A 27,370-nucleotide genomic window follows, 5' to 3' on the forward strand; every position below is an offset into this window, starting at 1 on the left:
TGCAAGTCTAACCGGTCACCTAGTAAACTTGCTGACAGCTATTAACTTTCTGATCTATCTAATTTCATTATCGAGCAGCAAACAAGTGTTTTCTCTGGCGGCTTTATTAGTTACATTTCTATGTTGTTTTACTCCACAATCCAACTGAGTTTAGCACCAACATTAACAGCTAAAAGTACAGCAACCAAACTGCTGGAGCTCGTCTAAATCAAACACACATTTTAAATTAACTTAACTGATTTAAATTGACCATTTGTTATATTTCTCATTATTTTAAATAGCCTGTAGGGTGCTTATGCTATTTGCTAATGCTGGCGGCTAGCTGTTAATTACTAATGCTAACTGTTGCTGCTAATCGCTCCCAGTTCCTAGACATATCCCAACTTTGCATGCAAACTCAACTACATTTTAACACATGCTTATTGTTCTCGGGTATTTTATAAAACCACAACTGTGTGTTATTTCAGTGCTGGGTACACTGATGCCATTATTAGAGGAATTGCAATAAATGCTTTGCGTGCAACTTCCAGATAAAGTTGCCAAGTTCCGTCTGAGGTTGACAGTCACCATCTTGTCTGCAGTCTGTTAGACGAGAAGCTGACTGAGCAACAGGAACTGATGAGCAGCAGAGAGAGAAGTATCTGCCTGTAGAAGCAGTTTCATTTTACATTTTACACTTTGAGACAGGAGGACGTCCACTAAAAGGTGTGTAATCCTATTTCTTATACCTTTCTACAGTAAACCTTTCCGCTGTCTCATCTTGCTTGTGAATCTTAAATCTACACTGCATAAAGCTTTTTGTCCTCAGTGTGATGTTGGTCTGTAGTTTTGCTAAAGAAAACAAAATACCTAGTACTACTTTGCCAACCACAGTACGTCACTGGTGCTCATGAACACCATTACGAAGACAGGCTCTCTGAATGAGAGACAAAACTATGCAAATGAGCCAAATAAGAAATCTTGCTTTTCCACAAAACAGGATTTTCAGTCGAATAAGAAAATAATACGTAGAGGTGGGATTTACAGTAGGACTAAGATCTGCACACACACAGTGCACGTTTTAGCAGATACGAGCGCACGTGATGTCACAGGCTTCTGTGGGATCTGTGCTGCTTTGCCTGATGTCCCTCTTTAACGAAACGACTCACTGCAGCCAACGCGGGAAGCCCAGAGAAACTGCAGCTGCTTGGGCTGAACTAAAGGCCCACGTACAAAATACGATAGCACTAAATGTTTTTTTGCTTTATACTTTAGTTAAATTACTCACACAACATTTTCAGTTTTTGAAAGTATGCGGCCTCATTCTTCTTGGGCTTTTGCTAAATGAATACAAATTTGAGGCCTCTGACTCTTGCACTGTTTTCATAGAAAGTTGAATTTGATTCCTAATTAAACTTCCAAAATGTTTTTCTATTATTCTGCTCTTATAAGCTACTTATAATGTCTCCAGGTGATCATGGACTTCATAGAGCCCATCTTGTCCATAGCCTCACAGATCTACAGCCTGGTTGAAAATGTGAAGGCCAACAAGAAGCGGTGCGGCCGTGTTTCCGACCGGGTCAAAGCCCTGGAAGACTTGGTGAAGTCCATCAAAGGCAGGGACAAAGCGGAAAACTCTCCAGACGTAGAAAAAGTCCTTACTGAACTGTACATCACTCTACAATCTGCAAAGGAGCTTGTTGAGAAATACGGCTCGGCCAACTGGGTGAAGCGCATCCTGAAGTCCAGCAGCCACGGAGAAGAGTTTGACGGTGTGAATGATCGTCTCAATGACGCCTATCAGGTGCTGTCTATATCTCTGCAGGTGGAGCAGGGCAACGTGCTGTATAGCGTGTTTGAACAGACCTCCAGACAAAAAGAAGATGAGAAGGATAGAAAGGAAGACGAGGAGGAGCTAAAGAAATGTGAGAGAAAGCGATTTTGCTTTTATGTGAAGAATCCCATGAATCACCTGAATGTTTTGGTCCATGTGGACATGTTATTTCAATGTGCACATTATGTAAAAGCTTACGCTGCTGCACAAACATATTCCTAAACTATGTATTTTTATTCTATGACCCATGTCATGTTTAATCAGAACATATGAGTCAGCTCTGCTGGACCATCAAGTCTATTACTGCAAAGTCAAATTGAAATTCAAAGTCAACTTTATGTCAGTTTTACTCTATATCCAGGACATATAAAGGTTCACAATAATACTTTTCTCAGGTCCTCATAGTAAACAATACAATACACTATAGAATACAACATAATAATAGTATAAAAATGTCCATTTATGTATAACCTATGCTTCTTACAGCTAGTCTATTAATGCTGCTTTTTACAAAGCGTCACACTTATTATGTACAATTATGTATCAGATCAGACCAGAGATTATTGCTTTTGTTTCATCAGTGTTTGTCTGTGTCCTCAGTGGTCATGGAATACATGAAGGCCCAGGAGGAGACAATGGAATCCCTCAGAAATGATGTGAAACAGATCATGGAGATGAGTGAGTGCGTCGAAACACAAGCTTCCATTTCAGTAGTGTTGAAACTAGAAACAGCAGCGCTATTGTAGCTGTCACACAAATGTTTTAATCCACTGGTGTTTTCTGTAAATGTTACTCTGTCCTTACGCAGCCCTAATAGTCAGACATGTCTGGTCTAGTCAAGAATAGCTGACTGCTGATGTTTTTAAACCTGTGATCTACACCAACAAACTCCATGGGTCATCCAGGGGTTCAGGAACGACTTTGGGGAGCGAGCTTAAATTCATCGTTATCCTCGAAGAGAAGACAATAAAACCGCAACCTTCCAAACCATTACCTTCTTTTTGAGAGTACACCGATGTAGCTTTAACTGACTTACCTTATAGGTGAGGATATGAAGTCAAAGACATTGTGGACAGAGGTGTGCAGGTGACGGTAACGTTATTAACGAAGAAGAGGGGAACTTCTTTGTACATGAGGCATTCTGTTTTCATGGGGCAGCACTGATCATGTGCATACGTATTGTGTGTGCACGCTTATAAAAATGGCCCAAGTGTCCCTAGTCATGATTCAGCTGTCCTGGGACACTCACATGTCTCATATCATATCCATATCGTGTGACTAACTAGGGCAAAGCAAACATAATCCAACTAAATATGTAAATAATGATGTCATCATTAAATGTCGAAACAACAAACCCTATTATAAGTTGACCTCTGTTGACCCACTTTCCATGACATGCAGATGCAGAGATCAGGCCACAAACAAACAATGCTTGATTTTACAGTTACCATTATTAGAAAACACAAACTATTTTTCTTACTACAGGAATATATTTAACATTAAGGGAACTGTTAGTGAGAGATTCAGTGAAAGTCAATACTTTCTTCACTACACATTTCCTGCTTTCTTTCTGTCCAGGACTCGCTCTCTATGGCAACACAGGGAACAGAAAAGGAAGTTCAGTTTTGTGGTGGTACAAAACAGTAGCTGTGTCTCTTTTAATTCAGGGGCCAAATCCTTCAAAGGCTGCATTTCAAGACCATTGGTATCATAGTGGCTGTCCCATTTTGAAGGGTCATTGGACTGTCTATCCACCCACTGTCCATTTCTGCCCAGCAGCAAAGAGCAGGCAGACATTCAGAGAGCAGCTGGTTTACATAGTGGAGCATTTAGTAGCTAAAGAGCAGGTCTTTTTTTCTGAAGTCTGAGCTGCTCACAACTTAAAATTGTGCTGTCATTAGCTCATTTGGCCACAAGGTTTTGGCCAAATGAGCCAATGTAAGTTTGAAGGAGAGGAGAGGTGGTCATTTTCATACTTGTTGACCGAATTTTCACAGTGAACAAGCCCAGCATCACTAAGGAGGACATCCGAATGATTAAACCAGATGAACTGAAGTATGACTATCCCAAAAAACCCTTCATGACAACGTCGACCTCAGTGGTCTACAAAGGACAGTATCGTGGATTCACAGTGGCCATCAAGAGATACACGGAGCCTATGAACACCAGCCTAAGGTCCGAACCTCACCACACTTTAACAGTTAAAACTCGGGAAACTTGTGTTTTTAAAAGCAGAATTAGTTTATTTCTGCATGTAGCCTGATGCAGGCACTTCTAGAGAGGGGGGGGGCTCTGGGCTATTAAAAATATGCCGTGAACACATTAGATTATGAAACATTTTATAATTATAATTATGAAAAATTGTAAAACAAAGAATATGAAAAAAATATGGAATTGTCAATTTGTAATTTTCCGTTTTTGTGTTACATTCTACACCACAACAAACAACTATGTAGACCGAGGTCATAGGTAAAAACTGAGCAAAGCTTTGTGCTTTATGCAATTTTAGTTGTCTTTCTATCAATGACACAAAAAGAACCTGCTGGTTTACAGGTTTAATTTACATTATCTACCAGTAAGATAAAAATGTATTATTAATATTTGTAAATTGTTTTGCATTTTATTTTCCATTTTAAAGTTTGAGCCCCTCCCCCTGAGAAGCATTGTTAACTTCAACATTTTCTCCACGTGCAGAGAGCTGAAGTCTGTTTTTGATAAGGAAGTTCAAACCATGAAGCGCTTTGAGTCACCCAACATCCTGCGAATGTTCGGCATCTGTGTCCAGGATGAAGACGGTGAGTTGGCAGCAGCGTGTACAGTTGCACTTTTAACATGATTGTGATGTGAGGTGACCTTGTGACTGTCTGTAGGACCCAGCCCTCAGTTCCTCATCATCATGGAGTACTGCAGTAAGGGCAGTCTGCGGCAGGTTCTGGACACTGGCAGCAAACTGTCGTGGACCACAAAAGCTCGTATGTGTCTGGATGCTGCACAAGGACTCTACCGGTCAGTGATGCGTAGTGACACATTTTTCTTATATTTAAGTAATGATAAGTGTTGATATGAAAGTTTAGAATTTCAGCTTCATTTCCTAGTTTTTTAAAAACGATAAATCCACATGAAAAGCTGCCTCTGGGTGAGGAAAGAGGGAATTATCAGAAGCATTGCATAAATAATAGGTGAAGCCAATACAACATTTTGGAACATCCTGAAAACAAAAGAAACACCTGGTGCACTGGGCCAGCCAGGAGAACCACCAGCAGCTGATGACTTCAACATGTAGTCATTTAACAGACGCTTTTAAGTTAAAAAACATGACCGTCAGGAGCATCGTTTCTTTGGAGTAACCACTCCTGAAGCCAGACTGGTTAACATCCAGGAGGTTGTTCTGGAAAAGAAAGTCTGAGAGTTGATTGAAGACTGCTCGTTCCATGGACTTGACCAGAAATGGAAGAAGAGACACGAGTCTGTAGTTCTCCACAAGGGAAAGGTCAAGAGAAGGCTTCTTAAGCAGTGGGGTAATCTGAGCCTGCTTGAATGAGGCCAGTAAAGTGACTGTTGTGAGGGATGAGTTCATTTGTGATGGCTGGCTTAGTGCGGGTGCAACTGCTTGAAGCAGAGTGGAAGAGATCTGATCCAGAGAGCAGGTGGCCAGATGGTTAGAGAGGAGGAGGGTGGAGGTATGTCATCCTCAGTCAGAGTTGAAAATGAGGAGATTGATGCAGTGTTGGAAGAAGTTAGCAGGATGTCATCATCTGGAGGAGAACTGTGAGCTGATGGCTGCCACCTTGTCAGTAAAGAAGCCGGAAAAGTCGTCGACGGTGAGAGAGGAGGATGGAGGAGGTGAATAGATGAGTGATTCGAAAGTGGAGAACAGCTTTCTGGTGTCTGTGGTGTTGCCGAGCTTGTCCTGGTAGTATTTGGTCTTTGCCCTGTGGTGGGGGCAGAGTTGCAGATTAGAGGAGCTTTACTTTATGATTTGATGTTTTTGATCAAATGCTTTAACAAGCATCTGTGTTGCCTCTTAGACTGCACCAGACAGAAGAAAAAACTAAAGTTCACGGATGCATCGACAGCAGCAAGTTCCTGGTGGCTGACGGCTTCAGAGTGAAGGTACTGAAGCCAGTGCCTGCTGGGAATGTTTCCAGCCATTTGAATGAGGGTTGAAGAAAATGCCTGATGTTGTTGTTGTTGTTTTTGACACAGTTAGGAGGTTTTGAGCTGGCGAAAACGGAGACGTCGCTGAAAAAGCCATCGAAGGACAAAGACAGCAGGTCACTTTGCTACTCCTGTCCTCAGACTCTGAGTGACATCAACCACAAGTACAGCAAGGAGTGTGAGATGTACAGGTTAGAAACCCTCCAGAGATTATAACAGAGTGTGCAGCAGCATGGCGGTCAATTAATGTATGTGGTATCACTTCCTAGAGTTGCCAGTTGTGAACACAATGCAGGTTTCCTACTTTCTCTCTTTTTCTTTTTTTTACATTTTGCCACAAGGCAATTGAGCAAGATAATCACCAACAGAACCATCTTTCTTACTATGGTAATTGTTAACAAAGACTTAAATAATACATCATTCATATACTAGGTGCCATCCATTACAATTTAATTATCTGACAATCTAACACATGAACGATCAAATAATGGATTATAAAACACACCACACTGACTTTGAAATGACTTCTTTCAGCTTTGGGATCGTCCTGTGGGAAATTGCAACCCATGAGAGACCTTTTAAAGGTGTGTAACTGCCAGAAGACTCCTGTCCTTGAGTTGAGTTATACTCACCAGTAACCACCAGTTTAAACTCGTATCAGAGAGATAAGGTTTAATCAGAGAAACATCACAAACCAACACAAAATGTAATAACTAGATAACCTCCTGAGGAGATTTGGATTTTAATTGTACACTGTGATAGATGGAATCTTCTGCTTCTGTTGAGAATGTGTTCTTGCCCTTTTTCCAGATTGGTCAAATAAGGATATTTACCAGAAAGTCAGCAAAGAGAAATTTATGGAGGATCTTCCTGGTGACTGTCCTGAAGCACTGGGAGACCTGATCAACGCCTGTCGGGCTTATGACGGCTTCCACAGACCTTCTGCTGGAGGTAGATTACAGTCATTGTGTCTGTTAAACTGCCTCATAAATTGGTGAGCGGGGTTTGGTGGATAATATGAAACAGGCATTAGTACGAGTAAAGGTGTAATTTCACAGTAACAGGACAAACAACTATTGTCAAAGACACATTTACTGGACAGTAATTGAAACATTTCTTCTTCTCCAGTGCTGGTGGATAAACTACACTGTGTGGTGGCTCAGCTGGAGCAGTAAACACTCTTCAACCCTCTGAAATCCTGAAATTGTAAAACTAGCCCTTTATTTGTGGAAAACCTGTATATCTGTGACTACAAACCAAGTTTACAAGACAATAAAAGCTTTACATTTTGATATCAGTTACTGTGGCTGCACACGCTGATCATTTCCTGAAAACCAGCCTTTGAGGTGTAAACACTGTAACTTCAAATGTTTTTGAAATAGCTGTGTGTTAACCTGCAGGTGAAGCTGGACCTAGTAGCACTTTTAAGTACTTCAAAATGAAAATGCATATTGCATCACATCCAACCCCCGAACAACAGCAGCAGCAGTTGCAGAGGAGGATTTAACAGATTCAACAAGCAGCTCTGGAGACAGTTGTGCTGAAAAGGCATCTACCAAGTGTTTCCTCGCAGTCACCTTTTCATGTCCAAACCCACTGACTGGTCCATCCTACACTTCCTGGAGTTTAAAAAGTACAGTTCCCACCAGCCAGGCTGGCTTCTCTGGCAGCAGCACCTGTTCTCGGTCCTTGGCCTCCAAACCTTTCGGAGCGTTTTGGCTTGTCCCTTCAAGGGTCGCTTGGCATGAATTTTTAACCCTGCCATTTTATCTGGGCTCGGGAACGGCACCAGGGTGGCCCTTGGTGGCTGGGCGGGGCCACATCTGGTGGGGTGGGATTTGATCTGCAGCCCAACTCAATGCTCTACGCTTTGAGTCACCAGCCAACTCGAGCAACTGAGAAACAGTGTGATAAAATTATAAATCACAAAATGCTTAGACAAAGGAAGTCAGGGTGGATGACTCAACTTCAGTGAGTAAGGGGACTTTCCATTGGAGGCTGCTGTAATGTTTCAACAAGCAGTCGACGTGGTGACAGCTGTTTCTGTAAAAATCTATTTTAACATTTGACCCAAACTGTGATGTTTCTTTAACACCAGAATAATGTTTGCTTCAAGAAAATCTTTCAGGTTTTGTACATCAGTCAACAATAACCTATAGAAAAATATGAAAATAAATGTTTTGATTTTAAAAGTAAAAAAACTGAAATCACTGACTTGCAAAAATACTCAGACCCTTTATTCAGTTGTGTGCATTACAGCTCTGAAGCTAAATGCTCAATACAAGCTTCTCACACATGGATTTGGGCGGTTTTCTTCATTCTTTCTCGCAGATCCACTCCCGCTCATCAGATTGGTTGGAAGGTGTCAGAACTGTCAACTTCAGGTCTTTACGTGAAATTAATGTGTTGTACTACAATTACAATTAGTCATTTAGCAAAGGCTTTTACCCAAAGAAGCTTAGAGGCTCTAGGAACTTTTTTAAGGTACCCTTAGATGTGTAGCCAGGAGGACCATCAAACCACGGACCCTGTGGTTTGTGAACGACCCTGTTGTGCACGGCCTGTATAACGAGAGCAGCGTCTTGTTTTGTTGACTGCACTTTCTGATTTCTATTCCCAATTAATAATTTTGTAACTAAATTCTTCCGGCTTATTGAAGAGACTATTATTTAAGATGCCAAATTAGAATCTATCTGGCCCTGTTCTGATCTGAGACACCTCACTAGTGCTGTCTGGCTTTTTCTTTCACGTCATTGTTGTATTGAAATGTCAACCATGACTCCAGTCCTGGGTCTCTCTGTTCTGGAGAGATGCCACACGCCAGTCATGGCTCCCAAGGTTAAGAATAAATCATCATCCTCAGCTACTGGTTTCTTTAATGATGAACAGGATCTCTGTAACAGGATTTAATAACTAAGAATGCCAAATCACAAATATACACAGGAGGAAGACCTGACATAGGATGGTACCACCATGTCTTGACTGGAAGATTATGTGATGAGGCTAAATGAAAGTGCAAAGTGTGTACAAACTTTGGGAAATTTTGCCAGTGGAAGCAAACCCTCATAACATTTTTTGTTTAGTTTTTCAACTTAAGCGCCATCTACAATAACACTTCGAGCATTTTTTTAACGCAAAAAAGACCTAATGCATGCAGAGACCGTACCAAGTTGCAAAGTGGAAGAAGGGGAAACAAGTCTAGGAAAAGGGGCCATTGTGCCGGGGGCATACATTGTCGTCATCATACTGCCATTCACAGGGTTATGAGGGACAGGCTGAGAGACAAAGGTATTAGAGAAAGGGATCTGGGTCATGGTTCCTGGTAAGACCATGGGCTTGATGGAGGTAGATGCTACCATGGGGGAGTTCATGCAGTACATTGGTGTGGTTACTTTGTGGATTGACATCGGCATGGAAGAACTGATGGAGTGTGCAGGAGATGGCATTGGGGATGTGGGGTAAGGCATTTGCATGGGGAGAGGCATCTGGGCTGCAGGGTTAAACCCTGGCACTGGATGAGACAACTGGGGTCCAGGGTCAACCACTGGCATGGGGAGAGGCATCTGGACCACAGGGTCAGCCAATGGCATAGGAAGAGACATCTGAGCTGTGAATTCAGCCACTGGCATGGGGGCAGATGCCTCAGCTGAAGGGTCAGCAAATTGCATAGGGGGAGGCATCTGAGCAGCAGGGTAAGGCTCCGGCATAGGAGGAGACATCTGGGCTCTGGGATCAGCCACTGGCATGGGGAGAGGTATCAGGCCTGTGGGGCTGGTAGGTGGCTGCCTTTCATCCTGTCTCTTCTCGGAAACAACTTCCAAAACTTTGCTCAGCATGTTCCCTTGCTCAATCTGCAGAGCACCGGACAAAATCTGGAAGCACTGGGTGAGTTTTTCATTCACCTGGGAGAACTTGTTTTCATGACTTTTGGACTTTATGAACCTCTTTACAGAATTGGATTGAGAGAATGTCTTCACCAGGTCCATGGCAGAATCCAGAGTGTGGGAGAGTTCCGTCAGAGCATTGGCCACAGTGGAAGAGATTTGGCCTGGTCCCCTTTTTTCTATGGTCAGAACCAGTTCCTCCAGAGCTTTGACTCTTTGGACAACTCGTTTGCAGTAGTCTTTGTTGGTTGTTGCTTTGTCACCCATCACGTAGATAGCTTTGCATATGGACAAGATTGCCGACACCGGAATCATTTTGATGTGCTTTTGGAGACTGTTGGAATGAAATAGAAGTAATCTGTTAATTCAATTTAATTTTCTTTGTATACCGTAAATTCCCAGCAAAATAATCTCAAAACATTTTACATAGGAAGGTCTACACTTTACAGAATGTGAGAAGAAGCAACAAATCCCTCTGGCAAGCATCAAGCCATGGTGAAATGGAAAAAAAAACTTTTAACTGTTTAAAGCCTCCAGCAAAACCAGACTCATGCCGGGTGACCAGCTGCCTTGGCTGCTTGGGGTGAGTGGAAAGAGACAGGAAAAAGTAAAGTAACACAAATTTTATAGATGTTTGAGGGAGAAAATTCTAAAAATAGTGTTACATGTATTGGTAGGGCGGCTATAGCTCAGTTGGTAAAGGCAGTTGCATACGGACCACAGGGTTAGTGGTTCGATCCCCGGCCCTGGCTATATGTCGAAGTGTCCCTAGGCAAAACACTGAACCCCTGACAGCCCAGTCCCCTCCCCAGCTGTGCAGTGCCGGTCCAAGCCCGGTAGAAATTGGGGAGGGTTGCGTCAGGAAGGGCATCGTGCGTAAAAACTGTGCCAAATCAACATGCGGACAATGATCCGCTGTGGCGACACTGAACTCACGGGATTAGCCGAAAGGAGAGTAGTAGTAGTAGCGTTATATGTATTTGTTTTAGTTTCTGAGAATCCCAAACTTTAATGGAATCATATGAAAATATGATTAATGGAATCATATGAAAAATTCTATATTAATATTTCTGGTTCACCTTTGTTTCCTAAAGCTGGTAACGTCAGGTGACAGTAAGAAAGTCACTGACTGTTAGCAGTTAACATCTGCCTGGTTCCGTCGACAAACGCCAGCGGTATTTTTCATTGAATTTTGGATTGTCGTGGAAAATAAGCCCCATGGCAAACACAACCTCTGTAGTACCATTTAAGACAGAATAAGACTTTTCATTAGGACAATTTCTTAATCTGTTTGTTTATTATATATAATATTTCCATTATTTTGAGACTTGTTTCACTTGTGATGTAAAGTGTAACAAGTCAAGCGTAGTGACGTCCAGTCACAAACTAAGGTTAGCGTCTCACCTGACCTTGACGTACTCTGTCCTCCTTCTGCCTGCTCTGTGAATGAGGAGCTGCTGAGCTCCGCCCTCGTTCTTGGAGAGCAGACTGAGAGGAGAGACTGCAGCGTGAACACCACAGCTACTTGTTCAGGTCTGCTAATCTCACTGCTCACTGCTCTCTCTAAGTGCCAATCACATGGGAGTAAAATGGCTGCAGTGTAGGTGGCAGATGTGTCCGCAGAACTTCGATTTAATCAGGCAAAGTCGAAGATCCGTCTGATTTATAGGCCGACCAATAGTCTATACTGCACCCAGGCATTATTTGTTAGCTGGTTAGTTTTTCCTTACTATTATTATTTATTCTGAGTGTGACTACTTTAGAGATTTGTTTTTTTTTACATTAGATTTACTTTGTTTCCCTATTTATTACTTCTTTGTTACTGTGGAGTAGTGTGTGTAGACTGTAGACTGGAAAAAAGGGACTTCATTTAATTTTAAGATAAATTTCAACTATAACAAAATGTGGAAAACGTAAAAGGCCTAATACTTTCCATTGTGATTTTAAATTGTACATGTGGCATAATTTATTCAACATGAATTAATTTATTTGATATGAAGTGATACAGTGGATTTATGTATTTTACTTACTCAGAAGTAGCAACAGCAAAGTGTAGAAATAAAAATCAAAGTAAATTTTGTTGCAATAAAATTACAGGAACAAAGCAACATTGTAAATATTGTTGTTTTTGTTTATCCCCACTTTCATGCAGGACACAAACCTTTAGACCTCCTGCATTATAATAGCAACTTCTATTTGTTAGATCCTAGTGACATTTCTTCTTCAAGGCTGTTTATGTTAGTGCTTGTGGCACTTCTCTAACTAATCGAGCTGCAAAACTGAAATGATCTGATTCGTAACAAGTGTGAGTCGGGCAAAAACATTTAGAATCGAATACCTCTGCACTGCTGCCAGTGTTCTGAGAGTCTGACTTTGTGACTTTATTTTTCAGGCTGAGGGACGACATATTAAATGTTCTTTCAATTTTATCCATTGGTTTGTCAAATGAAATCACTGCCAATATTGCCACAAACACCTGTGCTGTTGTTTTTTTCATCATTAACCTTTGAAAAAGCTGGAATTTCTACAGGACAGTGACAGTGAGAAAATCCAAACCAAACCAAACAGACTTACCTGTTAGCGTCACTTGATAAGCTGCAGGTCTGTGCAGGGTCGATCAGGAGAAACAAAAGTAGATTTTTAACGCTATGTTATGTAAGAGTTGTTTCATCCCACATGCAACACCTGCTAATCCTGTTCAGGAAAGCTGTCAGACTTCACTACTTATGGCTGATGCATGAGCAGCACACACACAGTAAACTGTGCTCTCAGAGTCTAAAAAATGTCACGAATGCATTTGCTTCCTCTATTTTCTAACAGTTTCCAGTAAGCTCAGTGCTGCTGCCCTGTCGCCAAAAAGGTTTGTTGTCCTGAATAAATAAAGGATGAATATCATATGTGTATCATATAAATTCTATGTCTACATCACTTTTTAAAAACAATGTCACAAAGTGCCTCAAAACTTTTAAACATATACAAAAAGATAAAAAGACAAAAAAAGTAAAATGCAAGTACCTGTAAAAAAGTTCATTCACGTGTGCAACTGCAGATCTTATTTCAGCAAATTAACCAAATCCCATTAGATATAAAAACAGAATTTGGGCTGAAGGAACAGGAAGTGCAGGAAAAAACACTGATTTCCAGGTTTTACGATGCATTTCCACAGAAATTTACAATAAATCCTTTCAAACTTTCAATGAAACTTCATTTGTTCAGCACTTTTTGTACAGACTTTCGTGTGTTTTAAACTTTACTTGTGTGAAGGGCATCAGATTCTGCAACCAGGAAACCAAAAGCATTCAGAGCAGCTGTCTCAGTCTGCACGTCTGTCAAGTCTGACAATAGATGATGAACCACTGATGTCAAGGTGTAATTAAGACCAAGAATGTCAAACATGCATACGCGAATAAAATGTGAGGTTTAAAGTGACTGAAAGTTAATGTGAGACGTAACAATTCATGTTTGTCACAGAGCAGGTGGATTTTCCAGCTCCGATCTCAGGAGGACAAATATTTTTACTGTGTAGTTACATGAGAAAAATGTTCATTAAAACACCTCCAACAAGCACAAACATGAAACAGTGTTATGACCGCAGTCATCTTTGTCTCTCCCCGTGTGTGTGTGTGTGGGTTACACGGTCACAAAATTAGCCACAGGTGAACTCGTTGACTGAATGGCAGGTGGCAGGAGCTGATTGGTTGCAGCCATTTCACCAGGTGTCTCACATTTTAACCAGGCTTCTTGCTGCCAGTTCATCAGACATCTTTGTTAGTGCTGTTCAAATAAAAATCCTGCAGACAAGGTTGTTTTGTTGTGGCCCTAACACGAGTTGGCCTCCTGTTTGTAATCTCTTCTCGTTTTTGTTCAGTTCATTGTAAATCCTGGTTAGTTTGCTGGAACCCCCCCAAGTAATTTTCCTTCCTGATTCAAAGACATGAGAGCATAAAAAAATCTGTTGTTGAAGAGGGAAGTCACTACTTGTTGGGTCCTGGGTGTAACACTCGTGATTGTGTGTTTGTGTTAAACATGAGTGACAGGTTGTTGGACGTTACACTGTGGGCGCAAAGCCGGTTTTCAGGTGTTGCCTGAGATACAACGGTGTTTGAAGTAATGGCAGGTGGCACGTTTTTATACCTTTTTAAAAAGGGTGATGATAAAGAGTGGATTGTCCAGACTGAGACAGGAAAAGCACCTGTCCTGTTTAAAATAGAGTCTGGGGGCAGACATCAGCGTCTTTTTAGAGCACCACCCACTGTCAGAGGTGAAAATGTCACTTTATTGGCAGCCTGAAGTAAAAAGTTAATCAAAGGTGATGAATGAACCGTTAAGATCACACTGCATAAAGACCGTAGGTTGTGTGCGTGTGTGAGTGACGTGCGTGTTCGTGCACGTGTCCGTTTGGCCCAGCAGGCAGAGAGCGAACCCCCCCCCCCCCCCCCTCCCACTGGGGATTCCCCGTCAAGTCTTTCTACATCACACCGCGGGTAATTTAACGACTCTTTTTATTTTTACATATATCTGTATCTCACCACCTCATCAATGAGTCATCCTACTCATCCTGAAGACACTGAAAGAAGATCTCAGGAATCAACTGCTGCATTCGTTACAGTGTTACGTGTTGCGCTTCACAGAGTCAGTTCTCCTGCATAAATACCACCGGTGACACCTGCGGCTGAAGCAAGACGTTTTCCAGTTGTCTGTCTGTCCCATTCTCATGTACAAACGTCCCCTGGGACTCAAAGAGGAACTGATTAGAATGATTCTGGACCTAGATGAAGGTAAACTGCAACTGGACTGGTTGGTTCTGGTTTACAGCTTTAATTCTTCTGGTATCTTGTGGATCTAATGTTTATGTCTGGATTGTGTTTCATGTGAATTAAATTGTTGAATGTAAACATCACTGCAAATGAAAGTTACAGGGAACTTTACTTAGTGATAACTACAGTACATGTATTGTACAAAGGCTGTGTACTTACAGTATGTAGATTAAAGCACAGACTTGTTTGATATTTAGTTTGACGTTAATATGCAGGATTTGTTCTCAGCATCTCGGACGGCTTGAGTCTCTGTGGAAAAGTCTCTTGAGGACGAGGAGCTGCAGGTATCCGGACAGGACAATGAGGAGGCTTTGAGTCGCTGACCACCAGTTAACGTAGTTGAGGTTGGACAGGAGAAGGTGATGATCTTTACCTTTCCTCATGCGAGCGAAGTTGTAATGACGCCACACGTGGAAGATCTGATTCTGGAGCCTCTGCACGCTCTCCTAAAACACACAGGGCGCATTTATCAGGTTAAGATCCCGTTTTCAACGTACGGAGACGCCTTCGCTTGTTGCACACTTAAGTCCGTGTGTGTGAGTGTGTGTGTGTGTCAAATGGGCTTTTTGCACATCATCCATCAGAAAAATGCTGACATCTACTGGGAAACTTGCACTTTTCTGTGTGAACCCATCACTGATAGACAAATGGCGACTTCTCCCCTTTGGCTAAATCTGACCTTTACATAAAAAAAATTTAACCAAAACCGAAAAGTATCAGCTCACTGTTTGTATAAAAACTGGATTTGAAACATATTTTATCTACTGAAGATAAAATGTGTTTTCCAGCTGTAGAAAAGTTCCAACCTGCTGCACCAACTTACAGCTTCCGCGGTAAGATTTGGCACAAGGAAACTGCTGGGGATGAGCAGTTTGGGGATTGAGCGACCGAGTGCGAACGGCCGACCCTACGATCGGTAGGTGGCCTCTCTCCCCGGTGCTGCCCAACAGCTTCACAGTATGTATTTTAAATAGACGGGTTCCTAATTAACGCATTAAACCGAAGGAAAACTTCTTCTCTGTGACAAATATTGATGCTGATGGTTCCAGTAAAATGGTGATAAACAGTGTTGAGTTGAATAAATGAGTATCTTTTGGTGGGAGCTGTAGCCCCCTCACTCAACAGACTCATACCTCAATACCAGCCACAGTGCTGTTGAAGACTTTGTCCTCCTCCTGCATCTGTCTCTTGGACTCTTCGAAACCTTCATAGATTACACCGAAGTTCAGAAAGACCCTGATGCCTCCAAACCTGTTGTTGTGGTTCCCAAGACACATTCGGTAAAAACCTGTTGGGAGGAAACTGCAGTTAGTACATGTTTTTTCTCTGTACAGTGACAGAGACTGTAGTATTTCTGACGATCTACCTGTCATCTCAGTCTGGAAATGTATTTGACCAACGGCTTCGTTCTTTGAACCCATGAGGGAGCCCTGTGGTGAGCTGACTGTCACAAAGAGCCGGGGGTCGTTGGCCATCCCGGTCACCCACTGCACCTGTGCTCACAGCACGGACAGACACTATGACACACTCTCACACGACAATGACAAACCACACGCCCTGTTAAAGACGCTGCACAGATCTTTGTTTCTGCAGGATGTAGAAAACCTATTACAATAACACTGGTAGCTGGTATCACATGAGCAGACGTCAAACTGAATCACCTTGAAAGTTGGTGTGATAAGCCTGAGGACAAAAAGCACAAAGGCACAGACACATTCTGTGCTGTGCATTCATTTTATGACAGCACATAAAAATTAAATATTATATACTAATATCATTTGTCTTTGCTGACCACACGAAACGGTAAAAGCTCTCACCATGTATGTCAGGTAGAAGCTCCCGCTCTGATGGGCAAAGTGCCAGAAACACTCCATCCCTGCAGCAGGAACCACGATGGCAAAGTCATATTTGTCGGATCCCCTAAACAAACCGGCGCCCCCCTCACCGAGGGAAGGCTCCGACTTCCTGGCCCACGCACAGTGAGAGCTCAGCACTATGAGCAGAGCGTTAAGCAGCATGGCTGCGGTCAGCATTCACCGAGGAGGACGTGAAGGACCTGCTGCTTTCTTCTGGGGATTGTCAGATATCAACTCAAGGACAATTATTAACCAGGTCGACAAACGTTCAGTCACGATGCTGTACGCTGGATAACAAGCCACTGTAACTGGACTCACTCGTTCACTGCATTTATGCAAAGCAAAGACCAAAAATGCAGGGTTTTCACAAGTTCTTTGTTTGTTTGGCTCAAATTTCTCAAGAAAGACTTTGGGTTCAAATTCAGTGAGTGTTTTGTATTTAGCTTTTTTTGTCTGACAGCCACCAAAATGAATGTTTAGCTCTGTCTGTACTTAAATATTCTTTATCCTTGTTCTAAACTTGAATAATGAGTGAGCTCAGAAAGGTTTTTAGTGATTTCAGTGTCAGGAAAACATCCAAATTAAGAAAATACAAGACTTAACCACGTTTAGCTGTGTATATATATATAAAAAAAAGAGTCTGACAGTGCAGCAGGTTTAGAAAACATAACAGTGTCATCTGAATTCTTCAGAAAGCATCACCACACAGAAACACAAACTCATCAACAATCAAGTGTCAAATAGCACAGAAAACAATGCATGATACTGAAATGTGATGCAGGATAAACATCCGTCAGCTGGACTCAAACACAGGACCCTGTGGAACATGTTCAGCTACAGCGTGATCCACAACTTTGTGTGGTGACCTAATGCCTGCTGGCTGCTACAATGGTCTAAAGAAAATATGACAAACTGCTTACTTCGTCATATGACAGTGAAGTTTAATTATAGTTTGTTAAGAAATGCAAGTACACAGATACAGTAACAGAAAGACCCACACAGATTCAGCAGTTTACTGGATTCCGACTTTTGGTGTCAGTTTCTTTCTGACTGTAAACGGCTGCGCCTGTCAGCAGCGTGGTCTCTCACCCTCTGTCACGCTCTTGCTGATGAAGAGTCGTTTGAGGAAGACGAGCTGCAGAAACCCAGAGGTGACGATAAGGAGGCTGAGGGCCATCGACCACCAGGTGATGTACTGCGAGTTGGACAGCAGCAGGAAGTAGTCGGCGCTTTTCCTCATGCGGCCGAAGTTGTAGTAACGGAACATGTGGAAGACGTGCTTTTCCACTTTGTGAGTTGCCTCCTGGAACAACAGAACAAACAGGACCAAATACATTTAACCTAAACCGAGCAGCTGTTGATAAGAAAGTACAGTGGGTTGTCCATCAATTGTGGGGTCAGTGGTTTGATGCCCAATTGAACAGTAAATGTTCTGTGCTTATACAGCGCTTTTTCCGATCACTATAATTATTTCATTGATGCACTAATGTGTTTTTTAACACTGCTAACACAAGCTTCTAGATTTCACACCAGAGATCAATAAAGTCTTGATGATCAGAAGGTAACGTGGGTCGTCCACCAACAGCAACGTCAGAGGTTATAAGATAATCCAAGAATAACATTCACTGATGAATGTTGCTGAATGTTACTATTTCTGGAGCTAATACGATTGTAATTTGACAAACGTGTGTGAACCTCTATGATGCTCAGCGTGTTGTTCAGATCTTTGCTGACTTCCTCTTTCTTCTTCTTCTCTTCCTCTTTTCTCTCGATGGGGTCCTGGTAGCCGTCGTAGTAAACGCCGAAGCTGATGAAGATCTGCATGGTGCCGAAGTGGTTGTGGAAGTTGTTGAAACACATCTGATAAAAACCTGGACAAACAACAAATGAGACACAACATACAAATAAAAAAATAAAAAAAAAGGTTTTGATGACCTTTGTATAAATATTTAATTGTTATTAGAATAAAGTCTCTACTGGCTTCTTAAAATTTTAATCAGGTGCAAAGGAAACATAAAAAATAATAAAGACAAGGTAGAAGGGAAAATAAAACAACCCTGCAAGTTATACACACTGCAAAAAAAAAAAAAAAATTTATATATATATATATATATATATATATATATATCTCCACATTCTTGGCAGAGCCAGTGTATTGGATTACATTAGAGTGTAGAGTTGGTTATAATGTTAGCTCATATCATTGTACTGTATTTTGTTTTATAATCTGATTTTAAAAAGTAACTATGTTTATCGAATAAATGTGGTGAAGTAAAAGTCGGTTGCCTCTGAAATGTAATAAAATAAAAGTAAATTATAAAGTGGCAGAAAATTAAAATATTAGTAGAAATACCTCAAAATTGTGCTCATTAATCAATAAGGTAAATTAAGTAACTTTATTTAAACCCCAGCTTTATCCTCAATAACCAGCAAAACAAAAGTAAAGAAGTTCGTGGCGGATGGACGGACGGACAGACAGACAGACAGAGCTACTGTACCAGTTTCCTCAGCCTCGAAGTTGATCTGTCCCTTAGCATCATTAACAGTGGACACCAACAGATCACTGGGAGCATTGACGGTGACAGACAGGTGTCTGTCATGGCCGATTCCTGTCACCCACTGGACCTACAGACAGAGAGAGACAAAGATACAGAGTCAGAGTCAGAGAAACAGCCAGATAGACAGTGAGACAGACAGAGAAAGGACAGACAGACAGACAGATAGGCACAGAGACAAAGAGAGACACAAAGAAAGACGGACAGACAGACAGAGTTCACTAATCACTACACTGTAAAAAACTGTAGATTTGATTGGAATAACAAATATTTTTTCATTGACTTCATGTAAATATGTATGCGTGTTAATTTCATATTAAAGCTACTATATTCAACTCACAATAGCTAATAAATCCACTCTGCTCCTCTTCTTTCTGCTCTGCCTTCAGGCAGTAGTCAGTATCAAATTACAAGAAATGAGAAGCTGCAGATTTCTAATCAAGTAGAAATCTGATTGGTTAGAAGGGTGAGCCTCACTCAGAAACCACTAAACCTTAATCCACTGCAGCTAAAGTCTGTCAATTATTATTTGAATAATTAAAATATAAACGGTGGCGTTTCGTCTTACCATGAAGCTCAGGTAGAAATTCTCTCCGCGATGAGCAAAGTGCCAGAAACATTCCATCCCAGTAGCACGAAGCACCACGGAGAAGTCGTACTGGTCGGCTCCCCAAAACAGCTCCTGGTCCGTTATATTGGGGTGGGGGTTTATCATGGGCCCACCCTGAACTGGACCCCAAAATACAAAGGGAAGCAACAACAAAGGCGTCCTGAACAGCATGTCGGATAAACGTGTGGGCTTCTCCCCTAAGTGAACGGTGTGTGCAGCAGTGTGGAGATGGGAAATGATTAACTGACTCCAACCTGGTGCCGCCATCAGTGGGAAAAGTGGCCTCGCTTCACAGGTGGCATCAGCGCTGGTTCAGAGAAACAACTTACCACCCTGCAGAGGGACTGAAAGGAAGTAAAGGGTGAGCATGAAACCGAGCCGAACAGAGGAGCTTCAAACAACGGAAATATGTTTTAGTTGTAAAGGAAAGTGGTGACTGCACAAATACTTCTACACTGTTGAAAGTTTGCTCTGTGCTTTTACCCAAATGCATCAGCATGTAGCAAATCCAGGAGCGCGAGAGGCCAAAAGGTCAGGGGACTCAACAGAACCACAACCTCTGCATGAAAAGAAAATTATTTCGGGTTTGCACAACTACAAGGACACAGACGATTACTATCAGAAGATATGATATAAAGATAAGATAAAAGAAACAAAAAATGACACAACAAACAGACTGGGAGCAGGATAAAAGAGGGATGAGGGGCTTTTCACGTCTGTGCAACATTTTTTCATAATCCTGATGTTAGAGAGGAAATGAAATCCCCTCACCCTCCCCCCACATCAGTTTTCTTTTTCTTTTTTTCACTAAATGGAAAGCCATCAACATCCAGTCAAAGATAATCACCATGAGTGCAGTTCATCCTCAGGGGAGCACGAACATGTCATAGCAATTCAACCAGCAGTTGTTGAGGATTATGAAAATCATCAGGACTCATCCTCTGAGAACCATGAATGTTTAACAGGAGCTTGAGTAACAGGATCAACAAGTACATTAGGAAAAAAATAATAATTTGGGAACCTACATATTTGAAATTTTACATATACAGTTACTGCAATCGTTTCAGTGCTGGGAGAAAATTAAGAACATATTTAAAAGCTGAGAATTATTAATGTCTTAAAATGACCAGTGAAGAAAAGTGAGCAGCTTAAAGAAGCAGCATTAAACACTAAAAGAAGCTGTAAGTTCTGTTAAATATGATGCTCGATCATTTTATAATCTCAAAACATGAAAAACTTTAAGAAACCTTTACGGGTGGTTAGTTTGTTTTGGAGGTTGTTATATTAAAAAGTGCTGCTATTCTGTTTGTAATTGTACATTTGCATAAATTGTCTTTTTAAAGTGACAATAAAAACATTTTCAAAAAGTTTACACGTGAACAACATAACATAGCAATGTCTCACATAGTTGCTGAGACAGTTATTAACACAAATCCGAACCTGATGGTGAAGCTTCAATGAAGTCAGCATCAATCCTCTGTGGGCCGTGAATGACAGAACTGAAGTTGGACAAACTGACAGATGCACTTAAAAGAAATATCATTTTCTGACATGTATAAAGCCAAACATTCTTTTGAATAAAGGAATCATGCTATAAGATAAGAGTACAAACAAATATTTTGCCTGAAGTTCAATGTGTATTTACCTTAACAACAGTCCAGAGCAAAAAGCCAATGTGACTTTAATTTCTTAAAATTAGAACGAAAATGTGGTTTAAAGGAAAAAGGTGGAAATGTCGGGAAACATCTGAGTGTCTAATTTATTGAGAAGGTTGATGCATACAACAACAAAAAAAAAGCACAAGATAGCGTTTATGTAGTGGTAGAAACCATGGAGTGTTTCTGCATGATTTTTAGGAATTATTTGAAATTAATACATTTAGAAAAGAATCTTTTTCATATTACACCAATATTTCAGAGTGCAGATCATATCAACTCAAATCTTTGGATCTTTGGTTCAGCTCCTCCTATAAGAAGATCCAGAACCTTAATGTGCAAATAGAAAAAAAAAAAACATCCACACAGGACAAATACTAAGACGCTTTCCACATTTTCCTGCAACACCAACCTACTGATATTTATTCAGTCCCTCAGGGATTTCTGACATTTCTGTGATTGGTGCAGCTTCTCCAAAAACAAATTGTGACGATTGTAATGTTTTATGAGGATTTAGATGGAAGGATCTGCAGAATTCACAGGAAACTGGTAAAAACGTTTGTTGCAGCTGCAACATCCCAAATCCCAGGTAGGAATGTTTTTTTGCTCCTCTCTACAGGACGGTCAGAGGTCAAACATTAGAGATGGAAATGATCTGTCTCCATGTCGACCCAACGTGACTCTCTGCAGCTCCACTGCCCCAACTCTAGTTTGTTTCAAGTCCGGCTCCTCAGACGGAGAACTCCACCCCACCCCTCCAGGTGCGTTTGGGGAAAAAGTTTGGCAGTTTGAGTCCGGCGAAGGGGCTCATCCAGAGCAGAGATGGCGGCCCCCCGAACACGGACCTCAGCCCTGCCCAGCGAGTCTGACGCTCCCAAGTCGGCTTCTCGTTCTTCATGCGCTCGATCACCTAACAAACGCACAAACACAACCCAGTTACAAAAACACCTGCACCTCTATAGTTTCTTCTGTCTTCATATTTGAGGTCAGTGACCTTTATTACACATTTACCAGCATCATCATGCTCCAACTAAACTGCAAATGTGTAAACATAAGATAAAAGTTGTGTCCTCACTGTCTCATCATTGCAGATGGAGTGAAGCTGAGTGCTGAACATGACGGCTGTGAAGGTGAGGAAGAGGAGGCCTTCCATGCAGAGGAAGATCATCAGCATCATTGTAACCGGAGGAGAGAAATCACTGCACTCTGAACAACACACAACAGTTTGACTGCAAACAACTGCTGGCTGGTACTAACATCCCTCCTACTACCACCTGGAGACGTGGACTCACCATTCCACTGGACTTGGACGCAGGTGATGAACTGGTATCCACACAGAGCCAGAGCGTGTCCAGAGATTACAGCGATGTACATCTGTGGACAAATTGAAAATGTCCCACACCTTTTTATTGTGACCTCTTAGGGTCTGAGGGGTCTAACAGAACTGTCAAATACACATCTCAGCCTGACGTGGTGCCAAATAGGAGCCACGTACGAGGACAGAATGTTTACATGATAAAAAGAGGGAAGTTATGGAATTATGAGTTACAGTTTCTGCATCTTTTCATTTGTATTTCAACTCATTTTCGTTGCATAGTTTTAGGCTAATGTTCATTCTCTGTGTAACTAGCAAACGTCCTGCTGTGATGCAGTTTGTAGCTGTGTTGGTGACAAAAGCAGCACTATACTGTACCTTTATGCAGCCATGTTCCCCCTCAATTTGAAATGGCAAAAAGAGTAAAGCAAAGATTTTCATTAATATCTGAAGCATAATTAGCTATAAAAATGTTTCTTCAACAGAAAGTTGTTTTTATTTCATTTTTGTTACTTCTGATGATAAAAGAACACTTGTACTAGCCGATTGTAAAATGTAAAAGTTTGCATCCTGGGGACAGATGTAGCTCAGTTGGTAGAGCACTCGTCCCACACCACAGGTTCAATTCCTGGTCCTCCTGGCTTTATGTCGCAGGGTCCCTGGGCAAGACACTGAACTTCTAAGTTGTCCCTAGTGTCTGCTACTGTCTGTCACTTTGAATAAAATCACAGGGCAATAGGTGGTGTGTGTCCAACAGGCAGCTGTTCTTAGAGTCACCAAATAACGTAACATGCATGTTTGTCTTCTTCTTCTTCGAGGTGTCTGCGCTAAACACTTCACTACTGTGGTGCTTTATTGCACAACCAACTACTACAAATGTTCTTTTTTTTAATGCATGAATGAAAATTTAATTAGTGCAAAAGTTTGCATCGCCTTAAAAAAATTCTGATAAAGAAACATTCAATAAAATGTTTGATGTAAAAAAAAAACAAAAAAAAGGTTTTACTCTTTTCTTCCATTTCCCAATTAGAGGATACCAACTTTTGCACATGACTATACAGTATATACATGTTTCACTCTGACAAGCAACAACTGTGAAGCAGTAAACTATAGTGCGCTGGCTAAGCTACACACTCGTGGAACTATTTATACAAATACTACTAACATCAGTCTACTCACACACACCTGTCACCTATGTTGTATCTTCGGACAGAGACGTATCACTGGGCTCCAATAGTTTAAGAGAGTTGTGAAATGAAAAGAAAATGATGAATATTAAATAATGACGATCTATCGCCAGCTTTCCACTCATTGCTATTGTTTGCTTGTAATCGGAGAGATGATTCGAAAATCTCTGAAAGATAAAACACTGTCTACCTGAACGTGTGTCATTTATGTCCTGACAATTCTCATCTCTGTGAAAATGACTATACAAACATCAATAAACTTACAGTAAAGAGGACAAAGAATCGCTGGTTTTTCTCCCCAACACAGTTGTTTACCCAGGGACAGTGGTGGTCCATCTTGCGTATGCAGCGCTTACAGATACTGAAGAAGAAGAAAAATACTTTAATGATGATGCTCTAATGCATCCAGGTTTCAATGAGGAACCAAATGACATTTGCAGTGTTGTGAAGCCTCTGACCTGCAGTGATGGGCCCTCTCAGGTTTGATGCTACAGCATTTTGGGCATTTGTAGATGACTGCGCCTGGCTTTAGCTGCAGACTCTCCATGTACTCTTTAGTGGCGTTTCCTTTGGGAACGGCTCCCTGAGGAGACGAATGAGAAGCTCAGACTCCAAGGAAGGAGAGAGAACGCAACACAACACAACACTCAGCCCGTTCGATCAGCCTCCTCACCGGGTCGGTCAGCATGGTGCGAAGGTGGGAGGCCAGCGCCAGAATGGCCAGGCTGTTGAATGCCACCCCGTTGATGACGGCATACCAGAAACTCCTGGAGGGCAGCAGCATGACGAAGATGACCACGAAGTCAGCGAAGAAGACCAGGGACCAGGTGATGAAGGCACACACCATTCCACAGCAGTCCTTGATAAGCCAGAGCTGCTGAGCCTCACTGTGTGAAACCCTCTCCACTGCCTCCTCTTCTCCATCGGCCAGTGGGCACGGCTGCTCCACGTCCCTCAGACGGTGGCCTGAGAACATCCTGCCCTGATGGTGGGGGACAAAGTAGGACATGCCGGCGAAGTCACACGGGTAATCTGTGTCTAGAAGACACCTCAGAGGTCAAGCAGCCTCCTCAAGAGCATCCTGAGAAGAACTTTAGAGACTAACACTCAACTATTTACTTATGCTACTCAGTAATGCTCTGGAAACCTGAAGCACAGCCGTATTTCTAACAAGCGACCGATTGAGGCTCGGATGAGTTGATCAAATCCACCTGAGAGTCATCTGGATTTGAGCTCATCAAGGTCTGAGCTTTGAGTTAACATGTCCAACAACTGTAATTAGTTTCAGTTTGATTTGTGATCTACAAAGACGTCATGTTTACACGTCAGCACATCTTCTCTGGCAATCTTTAGATTCTAGATTATTCACAGGTTCACATAAAAATTCGATGTCTGCTCAGATTTGTAGACCCTGCTGTAGGTATTCAAAGCCAAGTCCATTTACACCTTTGGAATATCACCTGCCAATAACTGAGTTTTTGTGCTAAAGCAGATCAGGGCTGCATCTAATGACTATGAAACATGAGACTTTTTGATGATACACTTTTCATACAAGTGTCAAAAGAACATTGGCTTTGTATGAGGAGACCCAGGAAAGTCCAGCGTGAATGATTGTTAGGTTTGACTCAGTAGGATAGTTACTTACTCTAAAGTGCCTGTACTTTATGACATTATCCCCTCTTTTCTAGCTGATCCATGGAGACAATTGTATTTTCTGGGCCACATCCCTGTAGACAGCAGAGAGAATTTACCTGTTAATGTACAGACATGAAGTCAAACCCTTCTGAGCTCTAGATCAGAAAAGCTTCCCTCTCTTTCACTGTTCAAGAAAGTGAAAATGATCTGTCTACGTTTAGAGAAGCACGCGGGATCAATCAAGCACAAATTTGCATATGAGCTATTCTAATTTATTTCATTTTATGCTTCTGCTCCATAAAATTATATTACATTAAAATTGTTTGACAACTGTAGGTGAAGTTCTTTATTTGATGTTTGCACAGGTACAGATGTAAACATACATAGGTTTTTTTAATATACAATTATATAAAAATATTTATAACATATATACAGAGAATGAAAATAAATATACTGTAAACCAAGCGTGATGCAACATCAATAATACACTATTTATTATTTTTGCACTTATTGCTGCTATAACCTCAATTGTGAGAAATAACTATGGCAAATCTCTATGGACAGACCTGAAAAACATATTCCACGCCATTCTCTACATGAAATGATCATAGAAAACACAAGCGGTTAATTTGCGGATTTTTCAGAATGTTCACAAATAAAGGCAGAAACGGAGGCTCTGACGCTAATCTGCTGGAAAAGGCTTTTCTGTAACGTGCAGGACACAAAATGAATCATCCAACAGCACGTGCCGGACAAAACGTAGCGGAGTGTGAAGAAGCACGTAAGTCCGGAAGTCTACTTCCACCGTGAGAGTAACGCTAACGTTACGTTCCACTGCTGGACCTTTAGAACGTTTAGCTAATGAAAACCCATTAAGTGAATTTACCGTGACAAACATTTAAAGCGACCCGCAAACTGGTTTAGCCGCCTGAGGGTAAACGGTCCAAACCTTTTTAAAAACTGAGCGGCCACATTTTCACACACCGAAAGTAGCGAAGACGTCACACAGTAATGTTTAGCTACCAGAGCTAACACAAGCTAACGCTAGCTAACAGGTGGCTAATCCAGTTAGCTCCGGGAGGCTGACGGACACGAGACTGTGTTATTTTATCCAGAAAGTTAACTCACCGTCAGGGATGAGCTTCAGGTCAGAGGATTTATCATAAAACTCTTTGGGATTTCTGTTTAGTGTCCTTACTCCATTTCTTTCCTTCCTTCCTTGTTCCACTCTGTCCCGTTTGTTTGGGAGGAAGTGTTCCCCTGTAACGGGGCCAAAAGTGGCACGACGATAAATTACGTCAAAAATCTTTTTATGATACCTTATTTTTTTTTTTTTTAAAAAGAGACATTTCTGTATTCTTTTTTCTCCAATCATTTACAGATTTAAATTTCTCCATATGTATTTCTACAGCATTTCTTCCATGTCTATTCATTTAGCCAGTCTGTTATTACATTCTGCCCCAAGAAAACAGAAAAGTCCAGAAAAGCTACATTTATCATAACCTTTATATTCAAACACTGTTGCTTTTATCGTTTCGTTTTTGTACAGCATTTTTAGATTCATTAAAAAAACTCTAATCCATTATGTTTTAATAAAATTGTACTATACACAATATCTCTCATAGAGCTAATCTATAAGGTAATATAATGATCAATTTGTTAAATAATATTTCAATATAACATTTATTGTTAGATTGTTACTCTTGGTTTTTGTATCAATGCTAATATTTCACTTAAATACTAGGGATTTACCATCCTAACCTTTCTGAAAGTTTACAGTACTTTACAGCTCTTGACCCCCCTGCATTAAAAAAAAAAATTACATAACATTAAGAAAAGATGAGCCTTGTAATGAAATTCTTTTTTTTTTGACTCTGGAGCCAAG

At 41.3% G+C, this 27,370-nt stretch overlaps 5 protein-coding genes across 8 annotated transcripts; 1 reads left to right on the forward strand and 4 right to left on the reverse strand.

Annotated features, from left to right (window-relative positions):
* The first annotated feature begins 581 nt into the window (after window positions 1-581).
* On the forward strand, window positions 582-7,268 carry LOC137108790 (mixed lineage kinase domain-like protein). The gene is made up of 11 exons (XM_067493830.1): window positions 582-705; window positions 1,451-1,904; window positions 2,414-2,491; window positions 3,811-3,988; window positions 4,508-4,608; window positions 4,684-4,819; window positions 5,842-5,926; window positions 6,020-6,162; window positions 6,506-6,555; window positions 6,782-6,922; window positions 7,100-7,268. Exons 2-11 carry the CDS (start codon window positions 1,457-1,459, stop codon window positions 7,144-7,146), a joined length of 1,407 nt encoding a protein of 468 aa, XP_067349931.1. The 5' UTR covers window positions 582-705; window positions 1,451-1,456; the 3' UTR covers window positions 7,147-7,268.
* On the reverse strand, window positions 7,232-12,536 carry LOC137108791 (uncharacterized). Its single transcript, XM_067493831.1, has 2 exons — window positions 12,430-12,536; window positions 7,232-10,189 (listed from the first exon to the last, which is right to left on the reverse strand). The coding sequence occupies exon 2, from the start codon at window positions 10,168-10,170 to the stop codon at window positions 9,100-9,102; it is 1,071 nt and encodes a 356-aa protein (XP_067349932.1). The 5' UTR covers window positions 10,171-10,189; window positions 12,430-12,536; the 3' UTR covers window positions 7,232-9,099.
* A 1,869-nt stretch (window positions 12,537-14,405) lies between these two features.
* On the reverse strand, window positions 14,406-17,305 carry LOC137108826 (transmembrane emp24 domain-containing protein 6-like). The gene is made up of 4 exons (XM_067493894.1): window positions 16,490-17,305; window positions 16,039-16,165; window positions 15,806-15,960; window positions 14,406-15,118 (listed from the first exon to the last, which is right to left on the reverse strand). Exons 1-4 carry the CDS (start codon window positions 16,703-16,705, stop codon window positions 14,897-14,899), a joined length of 720 nt encoding a protein of 239 aa, XP_067349995.1. The 5' UTR covers window positions 16,706-17,305; the 3' UTR covers window positions 14,406-14,896.
* A 143-nt stretch (window positions 17,306-17,448) lies between these two features.
* Window positions 17,449-21,287, reverse strand: LOC137108825 (transmembrane emp24 domain-containing protein 6-like). Of its 3 annotated transcripts, none has more exons than XM_067493893.1 (6): window positions 20,177-21,287; window positions 19,948-20,037; window positions 19,652-19,812; window positions 19,027-19,153; window positions 18,224-18,399; window positions 17,449-17,831 (listed from the first exon to the last, which is right to left on the reverse strand). In XM_067493893.1, the coding sequence occupies exons 2-6, from the start codon at window positions 19,958-19,960 to the stop codon at window positions 17,598-17,600; spliced, it is 711 nt and encodes a 236-aa protein (XP_067349994.1). In that variant the 5' UTR covers window positions 19,961-20,037; window positions 20,177-21,287; the 3' UTR covers window positions 17,449-17,597. The 3 variants fall into 3 exon arrangements, with proteins under 3 accessions (XP_067349994.1, XP_067349992.1, XP_067349991.1); XM_067493891.1 differs by having other exon boundaries at window positions 19,942-20,037; XM_067493890.1 differs by having other exon boundaries at window positions 19,652-20,037.
* Window positions 21,288-21,434: 147 nt separating this feature from the next.
* On the reverse strand, window positions 21,435-26,819 carry LOC137108824 (palmitoyltransferase ZDHHC7-like). 2 transcript variants are annotated; one of them, XM_067493888.1, is made up of 9 exons: window positions 26,614-26,819; window positions 25,496-25,577; window positions 24,524-24,888; window positions 24,309-24,433; window positions 24,115-24,211; window positions 23,042-23,062; window positions 22,641-22,722; window positions 22,424-22,554; window positions 21,435-22,258 (listed from the first exon to the last, which is right to left on the reverse strand). In XM_067493888.1, exons 3-9 carry the CDS (start codon window positions 24,857-24,859, stop codon window positions 22,079-22,081), a joined length of 972 nt encoding a protein of 323 aa, XP_067349989.1. In that variant the 5' UTR covers window positions 24,860-24,888; window positions 25,496-25,577; window positions 26,614-26,819; the 3' UTR covers window positions 21,435-22,078. The 2 variants fall into 2 exon arrangements, with proteins under 2 accessions (XP_067349989.1, XP_067349990.1); XM_067493889.1 differs by lacking the exon at window positions 23,042-23,062.
* Between the last annotated feature and the right edge of the window lie 551 nt (window positions 26,820-27,370).

The sequence above is a fragment of the Channa argus genome, chromosome 23, assembly GCF_033026475.1.
Source record: "Channa argus isolate prfri chromosome 23, Channa argus male v1.0, whole genome shotgun sequence".
NCBI classification, from domain to species: Eukaryota; Metazoa; Chordata; class Actinopteri; order Anabantiformes; family Channidae; genus Channa; species Channa argus.

What these genes read in the sequence shown, in the direction of transcription:
- LOC137108790 (XM_067493830.1), top strand. Translation starts at nt 1,457, where the DNA reads ATGGACTTCATAGAGCCCATCTTGTCCATAGCCTCACAGATCTACAGC. An exon ending in CCTATGAACACCAGCCTAAG is followed by an intron (nt 3,989 to 4,507) that starts GTCCGAACCTCA and finishes CTCCACGTGCAG; the next exon opens with AGAGCTGAAGTCTGTTTTTG. An exon ending in CCACAGACCTTCTGCTGGAG is followed by an intron (nt 6,923 to 7,099) that starts GTAGATTACAGT and finishes CTTCTTCTCCAG; the next exon opens with TGCTGGTGGATAAACTACAC.
- LOC137108791 (XM_067493831.1), bottom strand. Translation starts at nt 10,170, where the DNA reads ATGATTCCGGTGTCGGCAATCTTGTCCATATGCAAAGCTATCTACGTG.
- LOC137108826 (XM_067493894.1), bottom strand. Translation starts at nt 16,705, where the DNA reads ATGCTGACCGCAGCCATGCTGCTTAACGCTCTGCTCATAGTGCTGAGC. An exon ending in TTTCCAGACTGAGATGACAG is followed by an intron (nt 15,961 to 16,038) that starts GTAGATCGTCAG and finishes TCCTCCCAACAG; the next exon opens with GTTTTTACCGAATGTGTCTT. An exon ending in GCACTGTGGCTGGTATTGAG is followed by an intron (nt 15,119 to 15,805) that starts GTATGAGTCTGT and finishes TGTGTGTTTTAG; the next exon opens with GAGAGCGTGCAGAGGCTCCA.
- LOC137108825 (XM_067493890.1), bottom strand. Translation starts at nt 19,960, where the DNA reads ATGGCGGCACCAGGTTGGAGTCAGTTAATCATTTCCCATCTCCACACT. An exon ending in CTTCGAGGCTGAGGAAACTG is followed by an intron (nt 18,400 to 19,026) that starts GTACAGTAGCTC and finishes TTGTTTGTCCAG; the next exon opens with GTTTTTATCAGATGTGTTTC. An exon ending in ACACGCTGAGCATCATAGAG is followed by an intron (nt 17,832 to 18,223) that starts GTTCACACACGT and finishes CTGTTGTTCCAG; the next exon opens with GAGGCAACTCACAAAGTGGA.
- LOC137108824 (XM_067493888.1), bottom strand. Translation starts at nt 24,859, where the DNA reads ATGTCCTACTTTGTCCCCCACCATCAGGGCAGGATGTTCTCAGGCCAC. An exon ending in GCACCATGCTGACCGACCCG is followed by an intron (nt 24,434 to 24,523) that starts GTGAGGAGGCTG and finishes TCGTCTCCTCAG; the next exon opens with GGAGCCGTTCCCAAAGGAAA. An exon ending in GATTCTTTGTCCTCTTTACT is followed by an intron (nt 23,063 to 24,114) that starts GTAAGTTTATTG and finishes TTTCAAATTGAG; the next exon opens with GGGGAACATGGCTGCATAAA.